The 22,530-nt window shown below is 44.8% G+C and overlaps 1 protein-coding gene and 1 long non-coding RNA gene across 2 annotated transcripts in view; one reads left to right on the plus strand and one right to left on the minus strand.

The window, feature by feature from the left end:
• LOC141074099 (uncharacterized) overlaps positions 1-22,530 on the plus strand; it is a 94,341-nt gene that overhangs the window by 8,789 nt on the left and 63,022 nt on the right. Inside the window, exon 2 of the long non-coding RNA XR_012227122.1 lies at positions 1,200-1,290. This is a non-coding gene — a long non-coding RNA (uncharacterized lncRNA). The remainder of the gene's footprint in view (positions 1-1,199; positions 1,291-22,530) is intronic.
• LOC141074097 (olfactomedin-like protein 3A) lies at positions 7,895-16,669 on the minus strand. The gene is made up of 3 exons (XM_073561630.1): positions 16,156-16,669; positions 10,960-11,248; positions 7,895-9,742 (listed from the first exon to the last, which is right to left on the minus strand). Exons 1-3 carry the CDS (start codon positions 16,318-16,320, stop codon positions 8,958-8,960), a joined length of 1,239 nt encoding a protein of 412 aa, XP_073417731.1. The 5' UTR covers positions 16,321-16,669; the 3' UTR covers positions 7,895-8,957.

Here is a 22,530-nt window from a genome sequence, read left to right on the forward strand (position 1 = left end):
GTGCCGTAGCTTCTAACTTCTGGCCAGTCAGAAGCTGCGCTCACACAAGTTTGAGCCGTGGGACGGGAGCGGTGCCAAAAAACTGTGAATACGCTGGAGCATGGGTATATGACCGGGGGGGGGGGGGGTTGCGCTTAAAGCACCACTTCAGCGGTGAGAAAAAAAACCCACTGGAGTGGTGCTTTAATAATAAGCAATTTATTTTTATAATGTTAATTACGGCTTGTAATGTCTGCAGTCGCTTTATACAGTTAGGTCCATATATATTTGGACAGAGACAACATTTTTCTAATTTTGGTTCTAGACATTGCCACAATGAATTTTAAACAAAAGACTTCAGATGCAGTTGAAGTTCATGTTAAGGAGCTGAAACTCCTAAACCCTTCATCCAATGTTAATGTGGATATCCTCAAATGAAAGCGGAAAGTCTGAACTTCAACTGCATCTGAATTGTTTTGTTTAAAACTCATTGTGGTAATGTCTAGAATCAAAATTAGAAAAATGTTGTCTCTGTCCAAATATATATGGACCTAACTGTATGACTGCAGACTGCCAAATCTTGACAGGGAGCACCTGCTGCTGGAGCCCCCAATATCACTGGCGTTATCAGGCGGTCATGGACCCCATGTTTGCTATGTGGACGTGTCCAGTAGAAAGGTATGGCGTCTCTCAATAGAAGAGAATTGAGAGAAGCCGAAAGAGTAGTCATATGACTGCCTGCTCGAATCTGTGATACTGGGGCCATTGTTACTGTATATGGGGGCGGGACTCAGGGGACATTATTACTGTATATGGGGGGACGCAAACATTATTACATGTTACTTTATGTGGGCTCTTAAGCATTATTGTTATAGGGGCTCTTAGTATTGTGACCATCAAAGTTGCATTATTACTTTTTAGGGACAAAATGTGGAGGGCACTAGCACAGGGCATTAATATTTTTTTAGAGGAGGATTTTACTATCTAGAGAGCACAAAGGGCGGCGTTATTACTATGCAAGGAGCACAGTGGTGGCAGTAATATGTGGGGCGGTAAGAGAAGCCGTTATTGTACCACACAGCAGGTGCAGTAGTAGGGTCACATGCAGCTGCTCAGTATTGGGGTATCAGCAGGATGAGGGGTTTGTGCATGTTGGGAATAGATAAGGACGATGTAGGAAATGTGAGAAGTCAAATGTGTCTTTGTTGTAATTTTTGCAGACGAGTCCTGGCTGGAGAAGTCGTCATGTCGGTCTAGGCCAGATGGAAAAGACGGGAACCGTGAACGATTCCATAAGAAGTAATGTTAGCAGTAAGTGTTACCATCTATAACTGTACTGTGATCTCTTATACGGTCTGCAGGGCTGGTATCTACACTATATGATCTTCACATAGTAATATCAGTGTTCGTTTTTGCATTGTAGTGCAGCGGTTGCACACTTATGCAGTGAAGAGGCAGTGACCTAGCAAAGTTCCAAGCAAAAAAAGGTCTCTTTAATGAATTTGCTTCACAGCATTAAATGTCTAACACAAAACACAGCATTAATGTCCAACTCATAACTCTACATAGTAAACGATATCCTCTGGATCGCAGCCGGAAACCATATCCTCCAGATTACTGTCCCTAAATACGCCGGTCAACATCTCACTTTTTGCCGTGGGCAACTGCACTGCTGTGTACGCTGCGGGTGCCAGGAGTTCACTCTACTGGGCTCTGTGTTACTCTCATACAGAGCTGAGCTTTTGCAGAGCCATCTGCTTTGCTTGCTGCAAACTCCACTCTGATACTGACACACCCAAACCCTTTACTGAGGGATTTTTAAACTTGAATCTGTGGGCTTAGGCCACCTGTAAGACCCGGCCTGGAGGAAACGGACCAGCCCCACTACCTTCCTGCAGTCCGTTTCAAAAATAAAAGCCCATACCAGCTTTTTCTGATCAATCCCAGACCAGATAGCTTGACCAGGTCCACGCTTACTTTTATCTTGCCCTGTGACTCACAGGCGTCCTGCTGTGACCACAAGGCACTCCAGCGGGTCTTCTAGGGCTCCGTCCGCATCCTGGGGGGGGGCACACCAGTGACCCCTCTATGTGACACCGGTCACTGCCTCACAGTATATGGATTTATTATCAATCACAGCGCGGTCATCTACTGATGATCCCCTATGCTCACAGTTAAGGTGTAGCTGTACAGTCATGGCCAAAAGTTTTGAGAATGACACAAATATTAATTTTTACAAAGTCTACTGCTTCATTTTTTCTAATGGCAATTTGCATATACTCCAGAATGTTATAAAGAGTGATCAGCTTAACAGCAATTACTTGCAAAGTCAATATTTTCCTAGAAAATGAACTTTATCCCCCAAAACACATTTCAACATCATTGCAGCCCTGCCTTAAAAGGACCAGCTAACATCGTTTCAGTGATTGCTCCATTAACACAGGTGTGGGTGTTGATGAGGACAGGGCTGGAGATCAATCTGTCATGATTAAGTAAGAATGACACCACTGGACACTTTAAAAGGAGGCTGGTGCTTGGCATCATTGTTTCTCTTCTGTTAACCATGGTTATCTCTAAAGAAACACGTGCAGTCATCATTGCACTGCACAAAAATGGCCTAACAGGGAAGAGTATCGCAGCTAGAAAGATTGCACCTCAGTCAACAATCTATCGCATCATCAAGAACTTCAAGGAGAGAGGTTCCCTTGTTGCCAAAAAGGCTCCAAGGCGCCCAAGAAAGACCAGCAAGCGCCAGGACCGTCTCTTAAAAGTGTTTCAGCTGCGGGATCGGGCTACCAGCAGTGCAGAGCTTGCTCAGGAATGGCAGCAGGCAGGTGTGAGTGCATCTGCACGCACTGTGAGGCGGAGACTCTTGGAGCAAGGCCTGGTCTCAAGGAGGGCAGCAAAGAAGCCACTTCTCTCCAGAAAAAACATCATGGACAGACTGATATTCTGCAAGAGGTACAGGGAGTGGACTGCTGAGGACTGGGGTAAAGTCATTTTCTCTGATGAATCCCCTTTTCGATTGTTTGGGACATCTGGAAAACGGCTTATTCGGAGAAGACCAGGTGAGCGCTACCACCAGTCTTGTCTCATGCCAACTGTCAAGCATCCTGAAACCATTCATGTGTGGGGTTGCTTCTCAGCCAAGGGAATGGGCTCTCTCTCAGTCTTGCCTAAAAACACAGCCATGAATAAAGAATGGTACCAGAATGTCCTCCAAGAGCAACTTCTCCCAACCGTCCAAGAGCAGTTTGGCGATCAACAATGCCTTTTTCAACATGATGGAGCACCTTGCCATAAAGCAAAGGTGATAACTAATTGACTCAGGGAACAAAACATAGAGATTTTGGGACCATGGCCTGGAAACTCCCCAGATCTTAATCCCATTGAGAACTTGTGGTCAATCATCAAGAGACGGGTGGACAAACAAAAACCCTCAAATTCAGACAAAATAAAAGCATTGATTTTGCAAGAATGGACTGCTATCAGTCAGGATTTGATCCAGAAGTTGATTGAGAGCATGCCAGGGAGAATTGCTGAGGTCCTGAAGAAGAAGGGTCAACACTGCAAATATTGACTTGCTGCATTAACTCATTCTAACTGTCAATATAACCTTTTGTTACTCATAATATGATTGCAATTATATTCCTGTATGTGATAAAAACATCTGACAAACACATAAAAACCAGAGGGCAGCAGTTCATGTGAAAATATAATATTTGTGTCATTCTCAAAACTTTTGGCCATGACTGTAGTCAGGATTACCTGTTTAGGAGCCCACTCAGATTTTTTGCGTCCCCCCAAGTTGAAACCCTTGCTACGCCTCTGATCCTTACACTTTCCATCTGGTTGTGTGGGTTACATTGTAACAGGTGTTTGGACTTTGCAGCATTTGTGCAGAATTGGTGCCAGTGTAATAAAGATGTGAACAGAGGAGACAATATAATCCCCCGGGTCGTGTCAGACCTATTAATCCCATAAATCGCAGTCTTCTGCTCTCTGTGTGTCGCAGCCCTCTGTACAGCGCGGCAGGCAATGTATCACTGGGGGGGTCACCTGAATTCTGGATGGAACGTTCAGCTTCCAGCGTTCTACAAAGTGAACTTACCTGTGATGTCACCGCAGCACACAGTGTCGGACTGGGGTACCAAGGGCCCATCAGTAATATTGACTTTAGGGGGGTCGCACTTTTCAACTGAACATAAATATTACACTACCCTTGTTCACAAACTTACCTATATCTCTATATAATAATAAACTGGGTAGTTTGGTTAATCAGTGATAAGATGCTGCTTTTTTATGTATATAGTAAATCAAGTGAATTATACAATGGGGATGGGGGCCTATATCTGCAATGGGGCCCACCGGGGGGGATTCCCCTGTTACCCTATGGGCCAGTCCGAGCCTGGTTGCACAGGTGCTGGAGCCCTCAGCAGAATGGTGCAGCCCCCCGGAGCACTGGAGTCACCAGCCCCCTCCTCGCCCTGCACAGCCCTCGCTTGCTGCTCTCTGCCCCTTCTCCCCTATCACACACTTGGCTCATACTATGTTTTTGGCTTTGGACATTGACTTCTCCGCTCCTGGCTTGGGGTGGGGGGGCGCTGCTGCTATTTCTGACTTTTAGACATGGTCATAATGATTCTTTCCTCTTTATAGTGAAAAGGAAGTAATTATTTGGCGGTATAGAGGGGCTTCTTGTAAGCAAGGCATCAATGGGATTAACTGAATGACAGAGGTTGTTGGGTCCTGTTTATGCACCCTGGACTTTTAGAATCTCCGCTACCACAGTGCAGAACTCATGAGGCTGTGTGCACACGCTGCGGATTAGGTGCGGATTCATCCGCGCGGATTTTGTAAAATCCGCAGGTGAAACCGCAGGTCAAAAGACCTGCGGTTTTACCTGCGGATTGCTCTGCGGTTCCTCAAATGGAGGAGATGGCAAACCGCAGGAGAATCCGCAGAAAGAATTGACATGTCAATTCTTTCTGCGGATTGAAAACCGCAGATAATCAGCGCGGAAAATTCCGCACCGTCTGCACTGCGGTTTTTGATTCCCATAGGGAATCATGGTACTGTACACCGCAGCAGCCAAAATCGCTGCGGAACCGCAGCAAAATCCGCAGCGTGTGCACACAGCCTAAGACGCCCAAAAAGTGCCAGGATTTTTAAAACTCATCAGTACAATAGTTTTAAATGCGTATGTATGGCGAACTTCACCAGGTCAACAGGGTCAAGGGTCTGTGCAGGCCATAAGTATTTGGTGCAGAAATGTCTGCATCTCTTGGCAGGACAAATGCAGAGTGAAATATGCATGTTTTTGCTGCATTTTTAAGTGTTTTTATTAATCATTTTTTTACATAAGTTTTTGGTGCACATTTTTCCCCCATCATTGGTATGGATTAAATCTGCAGCAAAAACGCTGAAAGAATTGACAAGATGCAGATTTAAATCTGCTCCACATCTGCAAGTCACAAACAAGCACTGTGTGCAGGAGACAACAGGAATCTCATACACTTTGCATCAGGAAACCCTTCAAGTTTTCTGACAAATCTGCAAAGAAAAAAGGCTACAAAAATGCAATGTGTGCACAGAGCCTTAGCAGTTTTGCTGCAGTTTTGTGTGTGTGTATTTGCTGCAAATAGTTGCAGAGCTGTCGGAGAGATCAGCGCAACATAGGGTCTTATCCGAGGAGTGTGGCAGGTGACAAAAACAAAATTACACTCACCTTTTATGACTATCTATAAAAGCACATCAGCTGCAGCAGATCCACGGGTCAGTAAATGACCAAACGATATCCTGGAGAGAAAGGAGAGATTTGTGGATGATTTCCACGCTTGCTGATCAATGATGGGATGTATGTCCCAGATTGTCAATGGATAATGGTTTATTCTACATTCGATCACTGGCTCGCTCTTGTCATCTGCACCTCAAAAACATTTCTAGAATTCGACCTTTTCTTACTTTTGACTCTGCAAAAACTCTTACTGTTTCTCTTATTCATTCTCGTCTCGACTATTGTAACTCTCTTCTAATCGGTCTCCCTCTTACCAAACTCTCCCCTCTCCAATCTGTCTTGAATGCTGCAGCCAGGATCATATTCCTCACCAATCGTTACACCAATGCCTCTACCTTGTGCCAGTCATTACACTGGCTACCCATCCACTCCAGAATTCAGTATAAACTTATTACCCTCACCCACAAAGCCCTCCATGGCTCAGCACCACCCTACATCTCCTCCCTTGTTTCAGTATACCACCCTACCCGCGCCCTCCGTTCTGCTGATGACCTGAGGTTAGTATCCTCAATAGTCAGAACCTCCCACTCCCGTCTCCAAGACTTTACACGTGCTGCGCCAATTCTTTGGAATGCACTTCCCAGACCCAGGTCAATACGATTAGTCCCCAATCCCCACAATTTTAAGCGTGCCCTGAAAACACATTTATTCAGACTGGCCTACCGCCTCAACACATTAACCTAATCTATCCCTGTGTGGCACAGCCAAAAGTTTTACCATAACCAGATTTCCCGCATCATGTTCCCACATGCTTTATGCATCCATTAGCTCTCTGTGTCAGTACTGTTACACACTTAACATTATGGCTGGTCCATACAATCAGGGCAACTGTTACCACCCACCTTTCGTGTCTACCTCTTTCCTCATAGACTGTAAGCTTGCGAGCAGGGCCCTCATTCCTCTTGGTATCTGTTATAATCTACTGTATGTGATTATTGTTATGCTGTAATGTCTGTTGTCTGTACAAATCCCCTCTGAAATGTAAAGTGCTGCGGAATATGTCGGCGCTATAAAAATAAAATTTATTATTAGATTATTATTATTATTATTCTACGCATTTCAAAGTATAAGGGTATGTGCACACGCTGCGGATCCGCTGCGGATTTGGCCCTGCGGAACTGCAGCAGTTCCGCAGACATTGTACAGTATAATGTTAGTCTATGGGGTTTCAAATCCGCAGTGCACATGCTGCGGATTTTTTTGCACGGATTTGCTGAGGTTTTAAATCCGCAGCATGTCAATTCTTTCTGCAGATTCCGCAGCGGTTTGCCACCTGTTCCATTGTCCAGGTGTCAAACCGCAGGAAAACCGCAGGTCACTTTACCTGCGGTTTTACCTGCAAATCCGCGCGGAAAAATCCGCAGGTGAATCCGCAGCGTGTGCACTCACCCTAAAAGATACATGTGGTCTTTCCTGATGAAGAAGTATTTTGTACTTTGAAACGCATAGAATAAACCACTTTCCATTGACAATCTGGGACATACGTCTCATCATTGATCAGCAAGCGCGGAAATCATCCACAAACCTCACATTTCTTTACTGGATATTTGCTACAAATGTTATTCCTTTGCATGGCATAAAATGAAATCCGCATGAAATATTCTGCAAAAACAATTGATATGACGCGGAATCCTGGACAATAAAGAGGCATAAAAGGTGCAGGGGTTGCAATCCCATCCAGGCCCCAGAGCTCCAAAAGTCCCTTTAGCCTATATAAAAGGACTTGCAATAATTGGGGGCTCCATTGGAGCTTTTGCATTGGCGCCCGTAAGCTGCAAGTTACCCCACTGGCAAGGTATGGCGCTACCGAAAGTGATGGTCGATTATTTAGCCACCGAAACATCACTTCCACTGTCTATGGATGGCTAATAAGTAGAATTTTATCCCTGCAGATCAACTGAGTGCCAGGTATTAGTTTTATATTTTCATGATGGAATCTAGACGGTTACTGGCACTCTTGGATAAAGGATATAAGAGGATATTTGACTTCCCGACAGCCCTGGATGAGTAACGGTACCATTCTTAGAATATGTGATTGCCAGTTCAGCAATTATCCGAGGGCAAAACCAAAATTTAGAAATCATAAACACAGACGAATGAAATTACAGAACCAGCTCAGAACCGTAACGGGTTTTATTATCACGTAGGACATCGCATGCAGTTTGTGGGGATAAAACCTCTCAGCTTGTTGCAGCCTTTTTTCATGACCTTGTAAGATTTCCTGAATATGTAGTGGATAAAAGCCCCGGATGGATATGCTGTATGTCAGGCTTTTCACCATAGAACATGCACGTTCCCTATTATCGCTGCTGACTGGAGGGATCTAAATAATATTTTGGTCTTTTCTGCCATCTTGTGGTTTGTATCAGAAACGTACTTACATCTGAAAGATGCAGACTGTTCATTGTTCACTAAGGAGCATGAAAAAGTGGATAAAGCGTGGAAAGAGTGCAGACATCACATTCAGGTACATGGCAGTTTTCACCCAGAAACGGCTGCTGAAAAGGCCATGGGACGATTTATTAGGATTGGTACTTCAAGTCTTAAACTGAAATGCTCCAATATTATTAAGAGGCAACGTCCTCTTTAAAAAAAAAAAAATACTTTGCACATCTTGGGCTCTTTTGAAGCTACTAATCAAGTCTTCCCAAATGTCCAAGATGTTCTCAGAAAAATGGTAGACCTCCTGCCACCGACTATGGTGATTGCTAAGAAACCCATGACCAACATTGCCGGGGGATGAAGAACACTCTCAGTCCGGACGTAGAGTTCTCTCTGACATTTACCATAGTCATATCTGACCCTTAGGACAGGCAATTAATATCTGATATTTGGCAACCCCACCCCGTGGAAGTTCAAGTTGCAAATGTTCCATTTAGTTTTTAATCTAGGTAACTAAACTTTTTTCACTAGTTTTGATCAGTGGAGGTGCAGCTCCTAAAACCAAGCGGCCAGCTTTTGCCCGAGCACTAATAGAGGGGTGCGCTGACCCATGGACCTTCTGCTATCTGGTACGCCTCACGTGAGCGTAATCTAAGCCCTTCAGCCCTTGGTTTGAGCGATTGTGGGGATCTCGGGACTCCTAACACTCAACGCAATGAATCAGGCTGTAACTTATCATGTAACATATCCACAGTGATTTCACAGTTTGCCCCAATTTTCATCATTTTTTTCATGGATCTCACATATGTTCAACCTTCTTCTTCAATTCGAATGTATAGACAGTTTGGTATCCATCATCCCAGGCGTAGAGCTTCTGGTCTCTTGGGTTGTAGTGCACGGAGGAATGGCTGCTGTACCTCTTTGGGAAGTATAGTGTAGGGATTTCCTGAGCGTCGATGAGATCCGAGGTGTCGTAGATGCAATCGATGTGGGATCTTCCCCCGCTTGGACTATTATACATGACGTAGAGCGTTCCACAGATGACAAATGCGGCTTCCGCATTATTGCTGCTGCAGGTGGTGTTCCACGTCTGCATAGCCTCCATTTTGTTGTGGTCTATCTTGGTGAGTACAATGTCCTCGCCATTGGTGGAATCTGTATGGATGGCCCAGAGACCTTGTTCATCCATGGCGAGGTCGATCTTCGTGTATGCTGAGAGTCCATAAGGTGAGACCTGTCCGGCTCCTCCTATATTCATGGACTGCGTCACGTTGGTTAGGATGTTGTATTTCACAATTTCATGCACAGTTTCGTTTTTGTGGAAGAAGACGCAATCATTGTAGACGTGGAGACCCGTTCCCTGCCAGGAGAAAGGTAGCTTTATATTTTCAGCTTTTCGGAGATAGTCCCGGCTGGTGAAGTCTTCTGTGTTTGTGAATTCTAGCAGCGCGTCGTTACTGGAATCGGTAAAGAAGTAGATGTTGTCCAGGTTGTCACCAGTGTTCTTCATCCACGCACCCACCGCCCCTCCGGCCTTCTTCACAGTCTTTTGAGATTTGATTTGAGCCAACATTATGTTACAGCCTGAAATAAGGGAACGTAAAAATCATATTCGACAACTTGTTAATATGTTCGTCTGCACGAGCCTTTATTCACAGAATACCAGCAGTATGAAAAAAAAGGCGTTTTACTCACTCAGCATGGAAAATGGCATCAGATTAAATGTATTAAGTGTAGACAATATAAAACAATATCCAATAGGGCTACGCATTGTAGGGATGTCAGTGGCTCCTGATTCATGAAGAGGTGCGCCACACCAGAAATCTTACTCCAGTCAGGGACTGGAATGAGGTTTCTAGCATAGCGAATGTCACCACTCGTCATGAATTAGATGAGCTGTGGAGTCACACCCCCACTGTGCCCACCGCACCGCCATTCATTTTGCTGAAGATGAGAGCAACTGGTGTGGAAACAACAAAAGTTGCAAAATTGTTGCACAGCTCCAAGTTGCGCCAAAATTTTGCAACTTTTCAACTTTTTTTTTTTTTTTTTTTTTAAATGATATATGCCTGGAGTATGTATAATTTAGCGTTTTTTTTCTTTCCGTCTCTAATGCTGAGCTGTGAGTTCTGAAATCTTCATACTACTGATGAATTACCCTAAAAATGGCTGCTGCATTTCCTGCCTCAGCTTTTATACTGACTGATAGTTCCACCTGATTGGCTGTGCCATATCATGTGATGTGAAAGCTGCAAGGCTTTATGGGGAAGCCCACACGGGTGCACCTGAGGTCATTCTGTGCTTGGTGTAATTTTCTGCAATGTATAAAATGGTGGCATGCATTTTTTTTTTTTGTTGATCCACATGAATCGAATTTCAAATTGATCGAATTTGCCTGATCCAGCGAATTTCATAAGATGCTAAATGCATTTGATTGACATAAAATTGATTTACTCATCTCCAATGATAACTCGTCTCTTCTTCTCAGCCCACTCCTCCATGTTTTATTAGAAGAGGAGGAGAGACCACCGCAGTCAACTCAGGTGACCCATCATCTCTATGTATACCCTTAACCCACAAGTAATTTAGTTGCACTAGGCAAAGAGCTTGCTTGTGCCACCACCCCGGCTGGTGCTGGAGATCAATGGCGGCTTCTCTGGTAGGTACATTGTGTGGTTAAAGTTACAGCTCATTATCGTCAACCCGGTTGGGGCTCCTCTCTGGGGCCTAAAAGTGTGACCACGAGTGTGCCAGAGTCTTTAGGAGTGCAAAATTCCACCTCCCTGCCAACTTCCACGTACCTGTACTCGGCTTCAGCTGCAATTTTTTTTTCTCCTCTGCTTTTTCCACCACTTCCTTCTCCATTAAGTGTTCGTCAACCTCCATCTGGGTGTTGGAGGACACGGTGCTCTCGAGGTAGTCGATGTCCCACTCAGCTCTCTCCAGCCTCGCCCTCAGACTCTCCATTTCATTCTTCACTTCGTGTTTGTAGCGGCTGAAATTGTCCAGGCGTGACATCACCTTGTGGGTCATTTCTTTGAATTCGTGCATGTATTGCTGAATATCTTGCTCACATTTGTAAAGTTTGTCCTGGAAGGGGGAAGAAATTATTGAAAAAAAATTAATTAAATGGTCCCTGTAGGTCCAGCGTACTTGGTCCAATTTTGTAGATACCGTGCTAAATAGACAAATTATTTATAAATTCTGTTGTCTTACCCTAGAAAAATCACAATGTGCTCTCCCTAGGAGGAGCAATACATGCCTTGAAGGAAAGAATGTTCCAGCACCTATAGTACTGGCAGAATGCTGTTGAAAAGGAATCATTCACTGAAATGGAGGCAAGTTACATTGCATGAGAAAAAATATCATTCATGGACATATTAAACAGGTGTGTGCTCTAAAAGTTATGTTAGCAATTTTCAAGAAACTTAATTGTAAAGCTCTTATATTCTTCACGAGAAAGAGGGCTAAATAGAAACTCAGATTAATTCTCTTATGCGTTCTATCATTTTTGCTGACTGCTGATAGGTTAGGATTAAAAAAGTGGGTGGGGCTTAACATTAATCGTCTCCAACTGCACATAGAGCGGTGGGGGGAGGCTCCTTCCACAAGCAGAGACAGGATTGGGAGAAGGAAAACGTGGACATTATTGATTTCCTGGGACACAGAGCATCTTTCTATCTCTTGTAGTTTTTATTGTGAGACAGAAGAGGATTAATTGAGAGGAGGGGATTTCTGATTTTTTTCAGTTTCTTTAAAGGGGTTGTAGAGAATTAGAAATTCATTTCATCTTCCACCAGTCCTTGCTTTGTGTCTGGTACTTGTAGCTGTGCTCTATTGAAGTGCATGACACTGTGCTGCAATACCACACACAACCTATAGGCTGCGGTCCTGCTGTTTTTTGAAGAAAGTAGCCATGCTTCTGTGATTCAGCTGTCTTGGCTCCAGTGCCAGATCCTGCACCTTCCTGCCCTGGCCACTGTCTCATTTAGCTCCCTTAGCGTACACCTTTAATATCCTCTGCTTAGGCCTTATTATTCTGGGTCAGTTGGCTACACACTGCTTGAGGTTTTATTTTTAGTTAGTTGGGCTTGTTCACAACTACCATCTTTCTGGACTCCTCTATTGTGTGCCTCCAGACAATCTCAACGCTTCCATTCTGCTGAACTCTGTGGTATAACAGTTGTGTTCCAAATGTGTCTTACAAACATGAAAAACACATTCCACTCAGCTGTGCTCTTCAAAGGTGCCTGTCCACATATTCAGCTCTGCTGTCCCAAGGTACCTGTCCACATACTCAGCTCTGCTGTCCCAAGGTACCTGTCCACATACTCAGCTCTGCTGTTCAAAGGTGCCTGTCCACATATTCGGCTCTGCTGTTCAAAGGTGCCTGTCCGCATACTCGGATCTGCTGTTCAAGGGTGCTTGTCTGCATACTTGGCTCTTCTCGTCCGAGGTATCTGTCACATACTCAGCTCTGCTGTTCAAAGGTACCTGTCCTCATACTCAGCTCTGCTGTTCAAAGGTGTCTGTCAGCATACTCAGCTCTGCTGTTCAAAGGTACCTGTCCACATACTCAGCTCTGCTGTCCCAAGGTACCTGTCCACATACTCAGCTCTGCTGTCCCAAGGTACCTGTCCACATACTCAGCTCTGCTGTTCAAAGGTGCCTGTCCACATATTCGGCTCTGCTGTTCAAAGGTGCCTGTCCGCATACTCGGATCTGCTGTTCAAGGGTGCTTGTCTGCATACTTGGCTCTTCTCGTCCGAGGTTATCTGTCACATACTCAGCTCTGCTGTTCAAAGGTGCCTGTCCTCATACTCAGCTCTGCTGTTCAAAGGTGCCTGTCAGCATACTCAGCTCTGCTGTTCAAAGGTGCCTGTCCACATACTCTGCTCTGCTGTTCAAAGGTGCCTGTCCGCATACTCGGATCTGCTGTTCAAGGGTGCTTGTCTGCATAATTGGCTTTTCTGGTCCGAGGTATCTGTCACATACTCAGCTCTGCTGTTCAAAGGTGCCTGTCCACATACTCTGCTCTGCTGTTCAAAGGTGCCTGTCCGCATACTCGGATCTGCTGTTCAAGGGTGCTTGTCTGCATACTTGGCTCTTCTGGTCCGAGGTATCTGTCACATACTCAGCTCTGCTGTTCAACTTGGTGCCTGTCCTCATACTCAGCTCTGCTGTTCCAAAGTGCCTGTCCACATACTCAGCTCTGCTGTTCCAAGGTGCCTGTCCACATACTCGGCCCTGCTGTTCCAGGGTGCTCTCTGCATACTCGTCTCTGCTGTTCCAGGGAGCTTGTCTGCATACTCAGCCCTGCTGTTTGGAGGTGCTTCCTTTCAGCATGTCAAACTATGCCATTATACTCCTTATTTGCCACACAGCCTTTCCATTTCAGCACTGCATCAGCACCTCCGGTCTGTTCTGCTCATTCAGGACCACAGCTTAGACAATCCACCTCACCAGGTGAGCCATAACAGGTTCTAATCCTGTACTATGTCTGTACTATTATGCTGCAGTGGAGAACTGGGCCTGGGGCCAGAGGGGGATGACTTCCCCGGGCCAGCCCCTCATTTCTTTAAGAAGCAGTTGGAGGGGGCTGCCCCTGCTTTAGTCATTGCTGGTCAGAGAGAGATGGTTTTCCAGACAGAGCCCACATTGCTGAGCTCACTGTACAGAGGATTGTGACACTGTTAGGCTCCTCTCTTCCCTTTGGCAGATCTGTGTGAAGTCCCAACGACTCCAGTATTATACCATGACGAAACTGCAGAAGAGCGGAGCAGACATGCTGGTGAAGAGTGAACACTGGTACAGCCACATGAGGCAGCAGAGGGGAAAAAGCATCTAAAAGGGAGTGTGCATGGAGGGAGGTTGCACTGTAGCTGTGGCAAAGGAGACTAAAAATCAAGTAAAACATAAAAAATATTTTTAAGAATAAATCACCCGCCTTTTTTCACATTTGCAGAATGTCTGCAAAAGCCTGATCTCTTAAAATATAAAATTAATTAAATCGGTAAGAACTGTAAAAGAGAAAAAAAAATAAAAATGAAATTCCATAATTGTTATTTTTGGCCCTGTAAATAAAAATTAAGTTTTTAAAAATTAAATAAAAAAACAAACAAAAGGTTGAATTGCACTTTTTTCCCAATGCAAAAATAAATTATAAAACCAATATTTATCTCTGCAACTTTCCTAAAGCTCTGACCTTTCAAAGTATGACAGTATTGAACCCGCGCTGAAAAGAAAACAATCAAATACCAAAATTATTATTTTTGGCCATCACACTTCCCCAAAAAAATGCAATATAAAGCGTTCAGAACATACTGTGCACCCCAACGTGGAATTAATGGTGACTGCATTTCAGTATGCAAAATGAAGCCCTTGTTTAGCTTCATGAGTGGAGAAGTAATAGAAAGTTATGGGTTTCGGAAAATGGCGGCACAAACCTATATTTTTTCTTATAAGGTTGTTACGATTTTTTTTTACCAGCTAAAAATATTATAAAAAGAATATACAAATCTGGTATCGCTGTAATGATACTGACTTGGAGAATCGTATTTCCAGGTCATTTTTACTCCACAATGAACACTGGAGCGCCCATCCCAACCCGATAAAATTGGTATAATTGTGTTTTGGCTTTTTTTTAATTATTATCTCCCAATTGTTTTCCCATTACATAGTAAAATGAATGGTGTCATTCAAACTATAACTTGCCTCACAAAAAGCAAACCCTTGTATGGCCCTGGAGACGGAAAAATAAAAGTTCTAGCTTTTGCTGAGGTGAACCAAGAGGAGAGCTTCTTCACAAGTGCTTTAGTATTTTTGTGGTTTTTTTCTGCCTTACCTTTAGGCTATGTGCCCACGTAGCGTTTTAAACCGGACACTCAAAACCGGACTCCTTCCCGGAAAACGCGCGTTTTTTTCTGCTCAATTTTACCGCGATTATGTTCGCGTTTTTGCCGCGATTTTCACGTGCAAAATTCAAGCACTTTCCAAGTGATTTGAAGCATCGCTTGGAAAGTGATTGACAGGTTGGTCACACTCGTCAAACAGTGTTTGACAAGTGTGAGTAGCTTTTTACTATTGAGGCCGCCTATGCGGCATCAATAGTAAAAGATAGAATGTTAAAAATGATAAAAAAGTAAAAAATCGGGTATATTTACCTTCCGATGTCCGGCGCTGCCTCAGCGACGCTCCCATGCCTTGCGAGACCTGTGATGACGTTGGTCTCGCGTTGCTATAGTGATCTCACGAGACCGCTAGAGTAACGCGAGGCTACGTCATCACAGGTCCTTGCCGCAAGGCATTACTGGGAACGCTGAGGCCCGGGAAGGCTGCGCGTGACGCCGGAAGGTAAATATACCCCGATTTTTTTTATTTTTTATTCTTTTTTTTTTTACAGGGGTATGGTACCCAGGGCCTGGAGGACAGTCTCCTCTCCTCCACACCGTGGGTACCATCCGCACATGAGACGCTTAACTTTGCGCATGGTGGGCATAGCCACATGCGGGAAGTAAGCGGTTCTCATGCATTCCTCTGGGTGCGGAATCTCGGCAATTCTTTGCGATTCTGCAAAGAGAATGAGCATGCTGCGCTTTTTTCCGCAATGCGATTCTGCTGCGGAAAAAAGCACAGCATTAGCACATCATGTGCGGAATGCCATAGGAATGCATGGGGGGCGTTCTGTACAAGTTTTTAAACGTTTTTGTGCCGAAAATCGCTGCAAAAACGCTTAAAAATCGCATCGTGGGCACACAGTCTTAAGAAAAATCTGGTAAATGTGTGTGTTACCTCTTGAAGCGTCTCCTGTACAATTAAAATGCTGCAAAAATTTTTTTAAAAAATCCTCTAGAAATCTTCAAAACCTCTTCAGGAAATGGAAAAATTCTCCAAAAAATCCCTAAAAAGGATCATTTTCTAGAGTAGTTGATTTTGAATAAATTCTTGAAGTGTCCCGATCAGATTTGCCAAAAGTGACACAATGGAAAATGACCTACCTCAAGAGTTAAAATACGTTTCTCGATGTAGCGTATGAGGGGCTCCTCTTGCGCTGCAGTTTGAGGGGTCGTGAGCGCCACAAGCAGGAACACAGATAGGATCGCAAAGTAGTTATAATCCATACTGAGCTCCTTACTGATGCTGGTGCCCGGGAGTCTTACCATACGCAGGACGTTGGGACGCACGACAACGTACGGACTGTTTAAGAGGGGCTTCGAGATTCACAAAAGCTTCTTGTGGCCTCTGTTCTGGTACTAAAAATGTCTGATATGAATTCTTTCTGCGAGGAGCTGCCAAATGTTGTGATCAATTCCATATGTTCCAGCGAGAGCCATATCTTTACCATCTGCAACGTACCAGATTTTAGTTCTGTGCTTCATTGTAGCAGAGGAAGAAGGTTACAAAGAGAGTTTTACAGTCAGCAGCACTTGGACGACGCACAGCCAGTGGGGGCAGGAATGTCACATTTCCATCTAAGATTGTAGGGATGTGGGCTGAATATTAAAGAGGTTGTTTGACTATTCAGTACACCATGTAAAATACCTCCAGAAGTGAAATACTTTGTGAATCTTCAACTTCTTAAACAGTTGTGGCCAAAAGTATTGACACCCCTGCAATTCTGTCAGATAATACTCAGTTTCTTCCTGAAAATGATTGCAAACACAAATTCTTTGTTATTATCTTCATTTAATTTGTCTTAAATGAAAAAACACAAAAAGAATTGTTCTAAAGCCAAATTGGATATAATTCCACACCAAACATAAAAAAGAGGGTGGACAAAAGTATTGGCACTGTTAGAAAAATCATGTGATGCTTCTCTAATTTGTGTAATTAACAGCCCCTGTAACTTACCTGTGGCACCTAACAGGTGTTGGCAATAACTAAATCACACTTGCAGCCAGTTGACATGGATTAAAGTTGACTCAACCTCTGTCCTGTGTCCTTGTGTGTTCCACATTGAGCATGGAGAAAAGAAAGAAGACCAAAGAACTGTCTGAGGACTTGAGAAACCAAATTGTGAGGAAGCATAAGCAATCTCAAGGCTACAAGTCCATCTCCAAAGACCTGAATGTTCCTGCATCTACCGTGCGCAGTGTCATCAAGAAGTGTAAAGCCCATGGCACTGTGGCTAACCTCCCTAGATGTGGGCTGAAAAGAAAAATTGACGAGAGATTTCAACGCAAGATTGTGCGGATGTTGGATAAAGAACCTCGACTAACATCCAAACAAGTTCAAGCTGCGCTGCAGTCCGAGGGTATAACAGTGTCAACCCGTACTATCCGTTGGCGTCTGAATGAAAAGGGACTGTATGGTAGGAGACCCTGGACGACCCCACTTCTTACCCCGAGACATAAAAAAGCCAGGCTGGAGTTTGCCAAAACTTACCTGAAAAAGCCTAAAACGTTTTGGAAGAATGTTCTGTGGTCAGATGAGACAAAAGTAGAGCTTTTTGGGCAAAGGCATCAACATAGAGTTTACAGGAGAAAAAAAGAGGCATTCAAAGAAAAGAATACGGTCCCTACAGTCAAACATGGCGGAGGTTCTCTGATGTTTAGGGGTTGTTTTGCTGCCTCTGGCACTGGACTGCTTGACCGTGTGCATGGCATAATGAAGTCTGAAGACTACCAACAAATTTTGCAGCATAATGTAGGGCCCAGTGTGAGAAAGCTAGGTCTCCCTCAGAGGTCATGGGTCTTCCAGCAAGACAATGACCCAAAACACACTTCAAAAAGCACTAGAAAATGATTTGAGAGAAAGCGCTGGAGACTTCTAAGGTGGCCAGCAATGAGTCCAGACCTGAATCCCATAGAACACCTGTGGAGAGATCTAAAAATGGCAGTTTGTAGAAGGCACCCTTCTAATATCAGGGACCAGTTTGCCAAAGAAGAATGGTCTAAAATTCCAGCACAGCATTGTAAGAAACTCATTGATGGTTACCGGAAGCCGTTGGTCGCAGTTATTTTGGCTAAATGTTGTGCAACCAAGTATTAGGCTGAGGGTGCCAATACTTTTGTCTGGCCCATTTTTGGAGTTTTGTGTGAAATGATCAATGTTTTGCTTTTTGCTTCATTCTCTTTTGTGTTTTTTCATTTAAGACAAATTAAATGTAGATAATAACACCAAAGAATTTGTGTTTGCAATCATTTTCAGGAAGAAACTGAGTATTATCTGACAGAATTGCTGGGGTGTCAATACTTTTGGCCACAACTGTATATTTGTATGCTCATATGTTTGATACTTTTGAGAAATGTCTGCACCACTAGTTCCATGGCCAAATCAATGTATCACTGAAGGGTTAGTGTATCAGGAATGAAGGCTTGCAGGGTCCGACTACAACCCATGATGCCGCCCCACACCATAGTCCTAGCAGTAGAACTAGTGTGGTGTCCCCTTGTGAAGACCTTTTCATGGTGCTGCCCTCTTGGTCTCCAAACCAACCTCTGGCTATTATGGGCAGACAAAAGCAGGGCTTGAACAAGACAGACCTGCAATACAGCCTCCATTGCCATCTTGCTATGCTCCAAGTTAGTCTTTGAGAGCAGTGGGTTGAGGAATTCTGCCTCGTAGCCTAATGTCATACAAACACTTTCTCATGGTTTGTGTAGATGATGAGGCCCTTAGGCCTGACATGTGATTTCCAGTTTTATTTGAAAAACAAATTGGATCATTGATGGAACCTGTTGCCCGGCCATTTCTCCACAGAGTCCCAGGAGATTTTTTTTTTTCAACACAACATCCGCAAGCCACATATTACTGGTACTACTGTGAATAGACTGTGAATAGACTGAGGGGCCTTAACTTGCTTACATGGCTGCAGAGTCTCCGGATTTGTCTCCATCAAGCACATTGGGGTGGTCAATGATTACACAGGAGACTCCAAGTGCATTTAGCGGCAGACCTTCCTTGGACTACTTGGTAGCAGCTGAGGCTGTAAGTGCAGGAATTTCTGCATGTGTGGATTACCGTAATTAAATGCCTGTGAAAAGAAGTATGGTGCAGTCAAATGGCACATGAAGAGGTAGTGTTTCAGCTCCTGATTAGAAAAGATGTACATGAAGTTCTTAGAAAGGAAAGACAAGTTGGAAGCTAGGCAAAGTTTCAAAGAAGGTGGTTGACATGCAGCCCTGAGGCAAATTTCAAAAGAAGGAGATCTCCACTGGACAATTTGGTTGGACAACCAAACAATAACCAGAGCGTATAGTCTTACCCATAGAAGTCCTAGGATCAGGAATGCTCAGAAAGAGGCAAAATTAAAAAAGAAATATCCTTGAAGTGTAGAGAGCAAAAGTGAAGCGTCACCTTCTCAGTCCGAAAGCATTTTTGGATGATTGTTAACCCCAAGGCAATTCATCCTCTGTTGCCATGAGTCTAAAGTTTAAGTATTTTGGTCTTAAGTTTGGAACAGTCTATGCAAGAGTGACTCTTCTCATCACAACATAGCCAGATTCCTTTAGTCTGGTGATGGAATCTTTCGACCGATGTTAATTTCTTACAGCTGTATTGTATTGGTTCCTGTACTGGCTCTCTGGGAGGAGATTTTGAAGATGTTCTAATATGTGGGATACGAGAATCTTGACCTTGTCCATTCTTTAAAAAGTAAGGCCACTCTGATGACAAAAGAAATCAGATCATTAAGGGAAGATGGCAAATTTGTACCAGGAGGCTCATCATACTGTATATCCCAGCTATAGAGTCAGGCATAGAAAAAATTGCCAAGAGAGTAATTGTCCAGAGCCAATTCAGATTACAAGGTTTGTAACGATATGGCATAACATCCCACAGAGTTTTTCACAGGGATACCGTAACAGTGAAATGTCAGAAGACCAAAGCATCTGATTGCACCTACTCCTACGCTGAAAAGAACCACTTCTCCTTCTTTGTGAATGGTGTTTATTTCTTTTGGCAGAACAGGGGTTAATCAGCCATGTTGGAAACTTTGGGTATATGAGCTCTGAGCTGAGCTCAGTTAGCCACTCCCATTCCATTTATAATCTGGGACCTGATACAAACCCATGTCAGAGCTAGCTTATGCTGCATGGCTTAGGAGGAGAGGTGTTCATATGAGAAGGAATTTTGGAGGAGTTATCTGTGATTGTTGCTTGATTTGTAAATGTGATAACTCCCTTCCTTCTCCTACATAGGTTTTTACCCCTGTACTCCATTCCCCGATGCATTCCTTTGTTATATGGGAGTGAATATTTTTATGCCTGCTATTTTCAGTACCCTGTTTTGTGTTGCCTTGTTCGTCAAGTTGGTGTACTTCGGTACACAGTAGTGCCCCTTTTCCCTGAGTAGGGAAAGAGAACAATCAGATGGCTAAGGGCCCCGACACACACAGCGAGATCGCTAGAGAGTTCGCTGATTTTGTGACGCATCAGCGATCTCACTGTGTGTGACATCCATCAGCGACCGGCCCCCCCCGCCGGGTATCGCTGATCATGCAGGATCGTCCTGGGCCGTTTTTTGATCATTGGTCTCCCGCTGGCCAGCATGCATCGCTGCGTGTGGCAGCGGGAGCCAATGATCAGCGACGCTGCATGCTGGTATCTAAAGTAAACATCGGGTTTCTAAGTGCCGTACAGTTCTTGGATACCCAATGTCAACCCTAGATACCAGCGTGCAGGGGTTGGTCCGCTCTACTATCTGCTACTCCGCTCTGTGTGCCGCTCTGCCTCCACCTCCCGCCCTGCCATGCATGCTGGTATCTAGGGTAAACATCAGGTTTCTAAGAGCCCTGCAGCTCTTAGAAACCCGATGATTACGTTGGATACCAGCTTGCTCGCTGGTCCTGATCGCTGGTGAGTCTGTATGTGACAGGTCACCAGCGATCAGCCTAACTATGTCCCAGCGATCCCATCCTTGTCGGATCGTTGGTGGGATCGCTGGGACATCGTTGTGTGTAATGGGGCCTTAACTCCGGAGATAAGCCAAGGGTGGTAGTCCTGGCATTTTCACTTTCAGAAGTATCCCGGGAATAGGGTGATCTAGGGCACCTTCTAGTGGCAAGGGACAGGGAAGGAGCCTCTGGTCCTGGGTCACCCGACAGCTGAGTCGTGACATTAGCTCTGACTGCAACAATTTTCTGATCCATTATGAATCCTATTACTGCCCTGATGGGGCAACTTCAGTAGCTCAGTCTGGAGGTGGCAGATTTACACATGGTTGTTTTGCAGCACCCTAATACATCTGGTGCAGGAATCACATCTCCCAGGCAAACCGTAGTGGACTCCAAGATTGCTTTGCCTGACAGAGTCTCTGCAGGATGTGACAAGTTTGCTGTTTTCAGGGAGGCTTGTAAACGGTACTTTAGGTAAAGTCCTGTTTCCTCAGGTACAGAGGAGCAATGTGTGGGGGTAATATCGCTCCTTCAAGGGATCCCTCCAAGCATGGGTGGTTTCATTCCCGTCTGACTCCCAATCGCTTCAGACGGTGGAGGATTTTTTTTGGAGAAAAGGAGATCGGCTGGCGGAGGAGTATTAAGGGCCCGTTACACTAAGCGATATCGCTAGCAATATCGCTATAACGTCACTGGTTTGTGACGCAACGGCGATATTGCTAGCAATATCGCTATGTGTGATACTTACCTCCGACCGGCTCCCCCACTGGTTATAGCTGATCGCGCAAAAACGTCCTGGGCCATTTCTCGTCGTCTGCTTCCTGCTGGCGCCGACGAGCGACATGTGGATGCGGGCGGGAGGACGTCTTCATCGCCTCGTCTGACAGGTAAGTAGCGACCGCCGACCGCTGCTATGTCGCTGGTGAGATCTGCCTGTTTAGAAGCTCACTAGCGACCACTTAGCGATGCACCAGCGATCCTGACCGGGTCATATCGTTGTCGGGATCGCTGGTGCATCGCTAAGTGTAACGGTACCCTTACTCTGAGTTTCGGAGGTGGGCCACGGACACCAAGTAGAATGACCCCGCACTCCGTAGCCAGTACTGTGAGTAGCTATCAGTAAGGGTGAAGGATGCTTTAGCCCTGTATGAAACTCCAGTCTCCCTTGAGGCGGCTATCCGGGTTGATCGCCGTCTTCGCCAGAGACCTAAGGAGACACCCCAAGGTGCGGAAGGTCTGGGGCCAAGGGAGATCGGGATTGAGTCATCTGATGAACCCATGCAAGTGGGTGTGGCAACTCACTCTGGAAAACTGTCTGTTGATTAGCAAATAGGGGGAGTATGTTTTTACTGTGGTAAAAAAGGGCCATTTCATGGGCACTTGCACTTCCCGATCTTGTAGTAAACTAAGAAGCCTGGGTTGCGGAGAGGTTAGCAACCTGGGTGTACTCATCACCTCTGTGGGTAGGACGCAATTTTTTTCTGCCAGCAGAGATTCACCTGGGTGAAATTAAGGTAGAGGTGTCTGCATTTCTGGA

This window comes from Dendrobates tinctorius, unplaced genomic scaffold, assembly GCF_039654945.1.
Source record: "Dendrobates tinctorius isolate UK_male_01 unplaced genomic scaffold, ASM3965494v1 ptg000323l, whole genome shotgun sequence".
In the NCBI taxonomy this organism is placed as follows: Eukaryota; Metazoa; Chordata; class Amphibia; order Anura; family Dendrobatidae; genus Dendrobates; species Dendrobates tinctorius.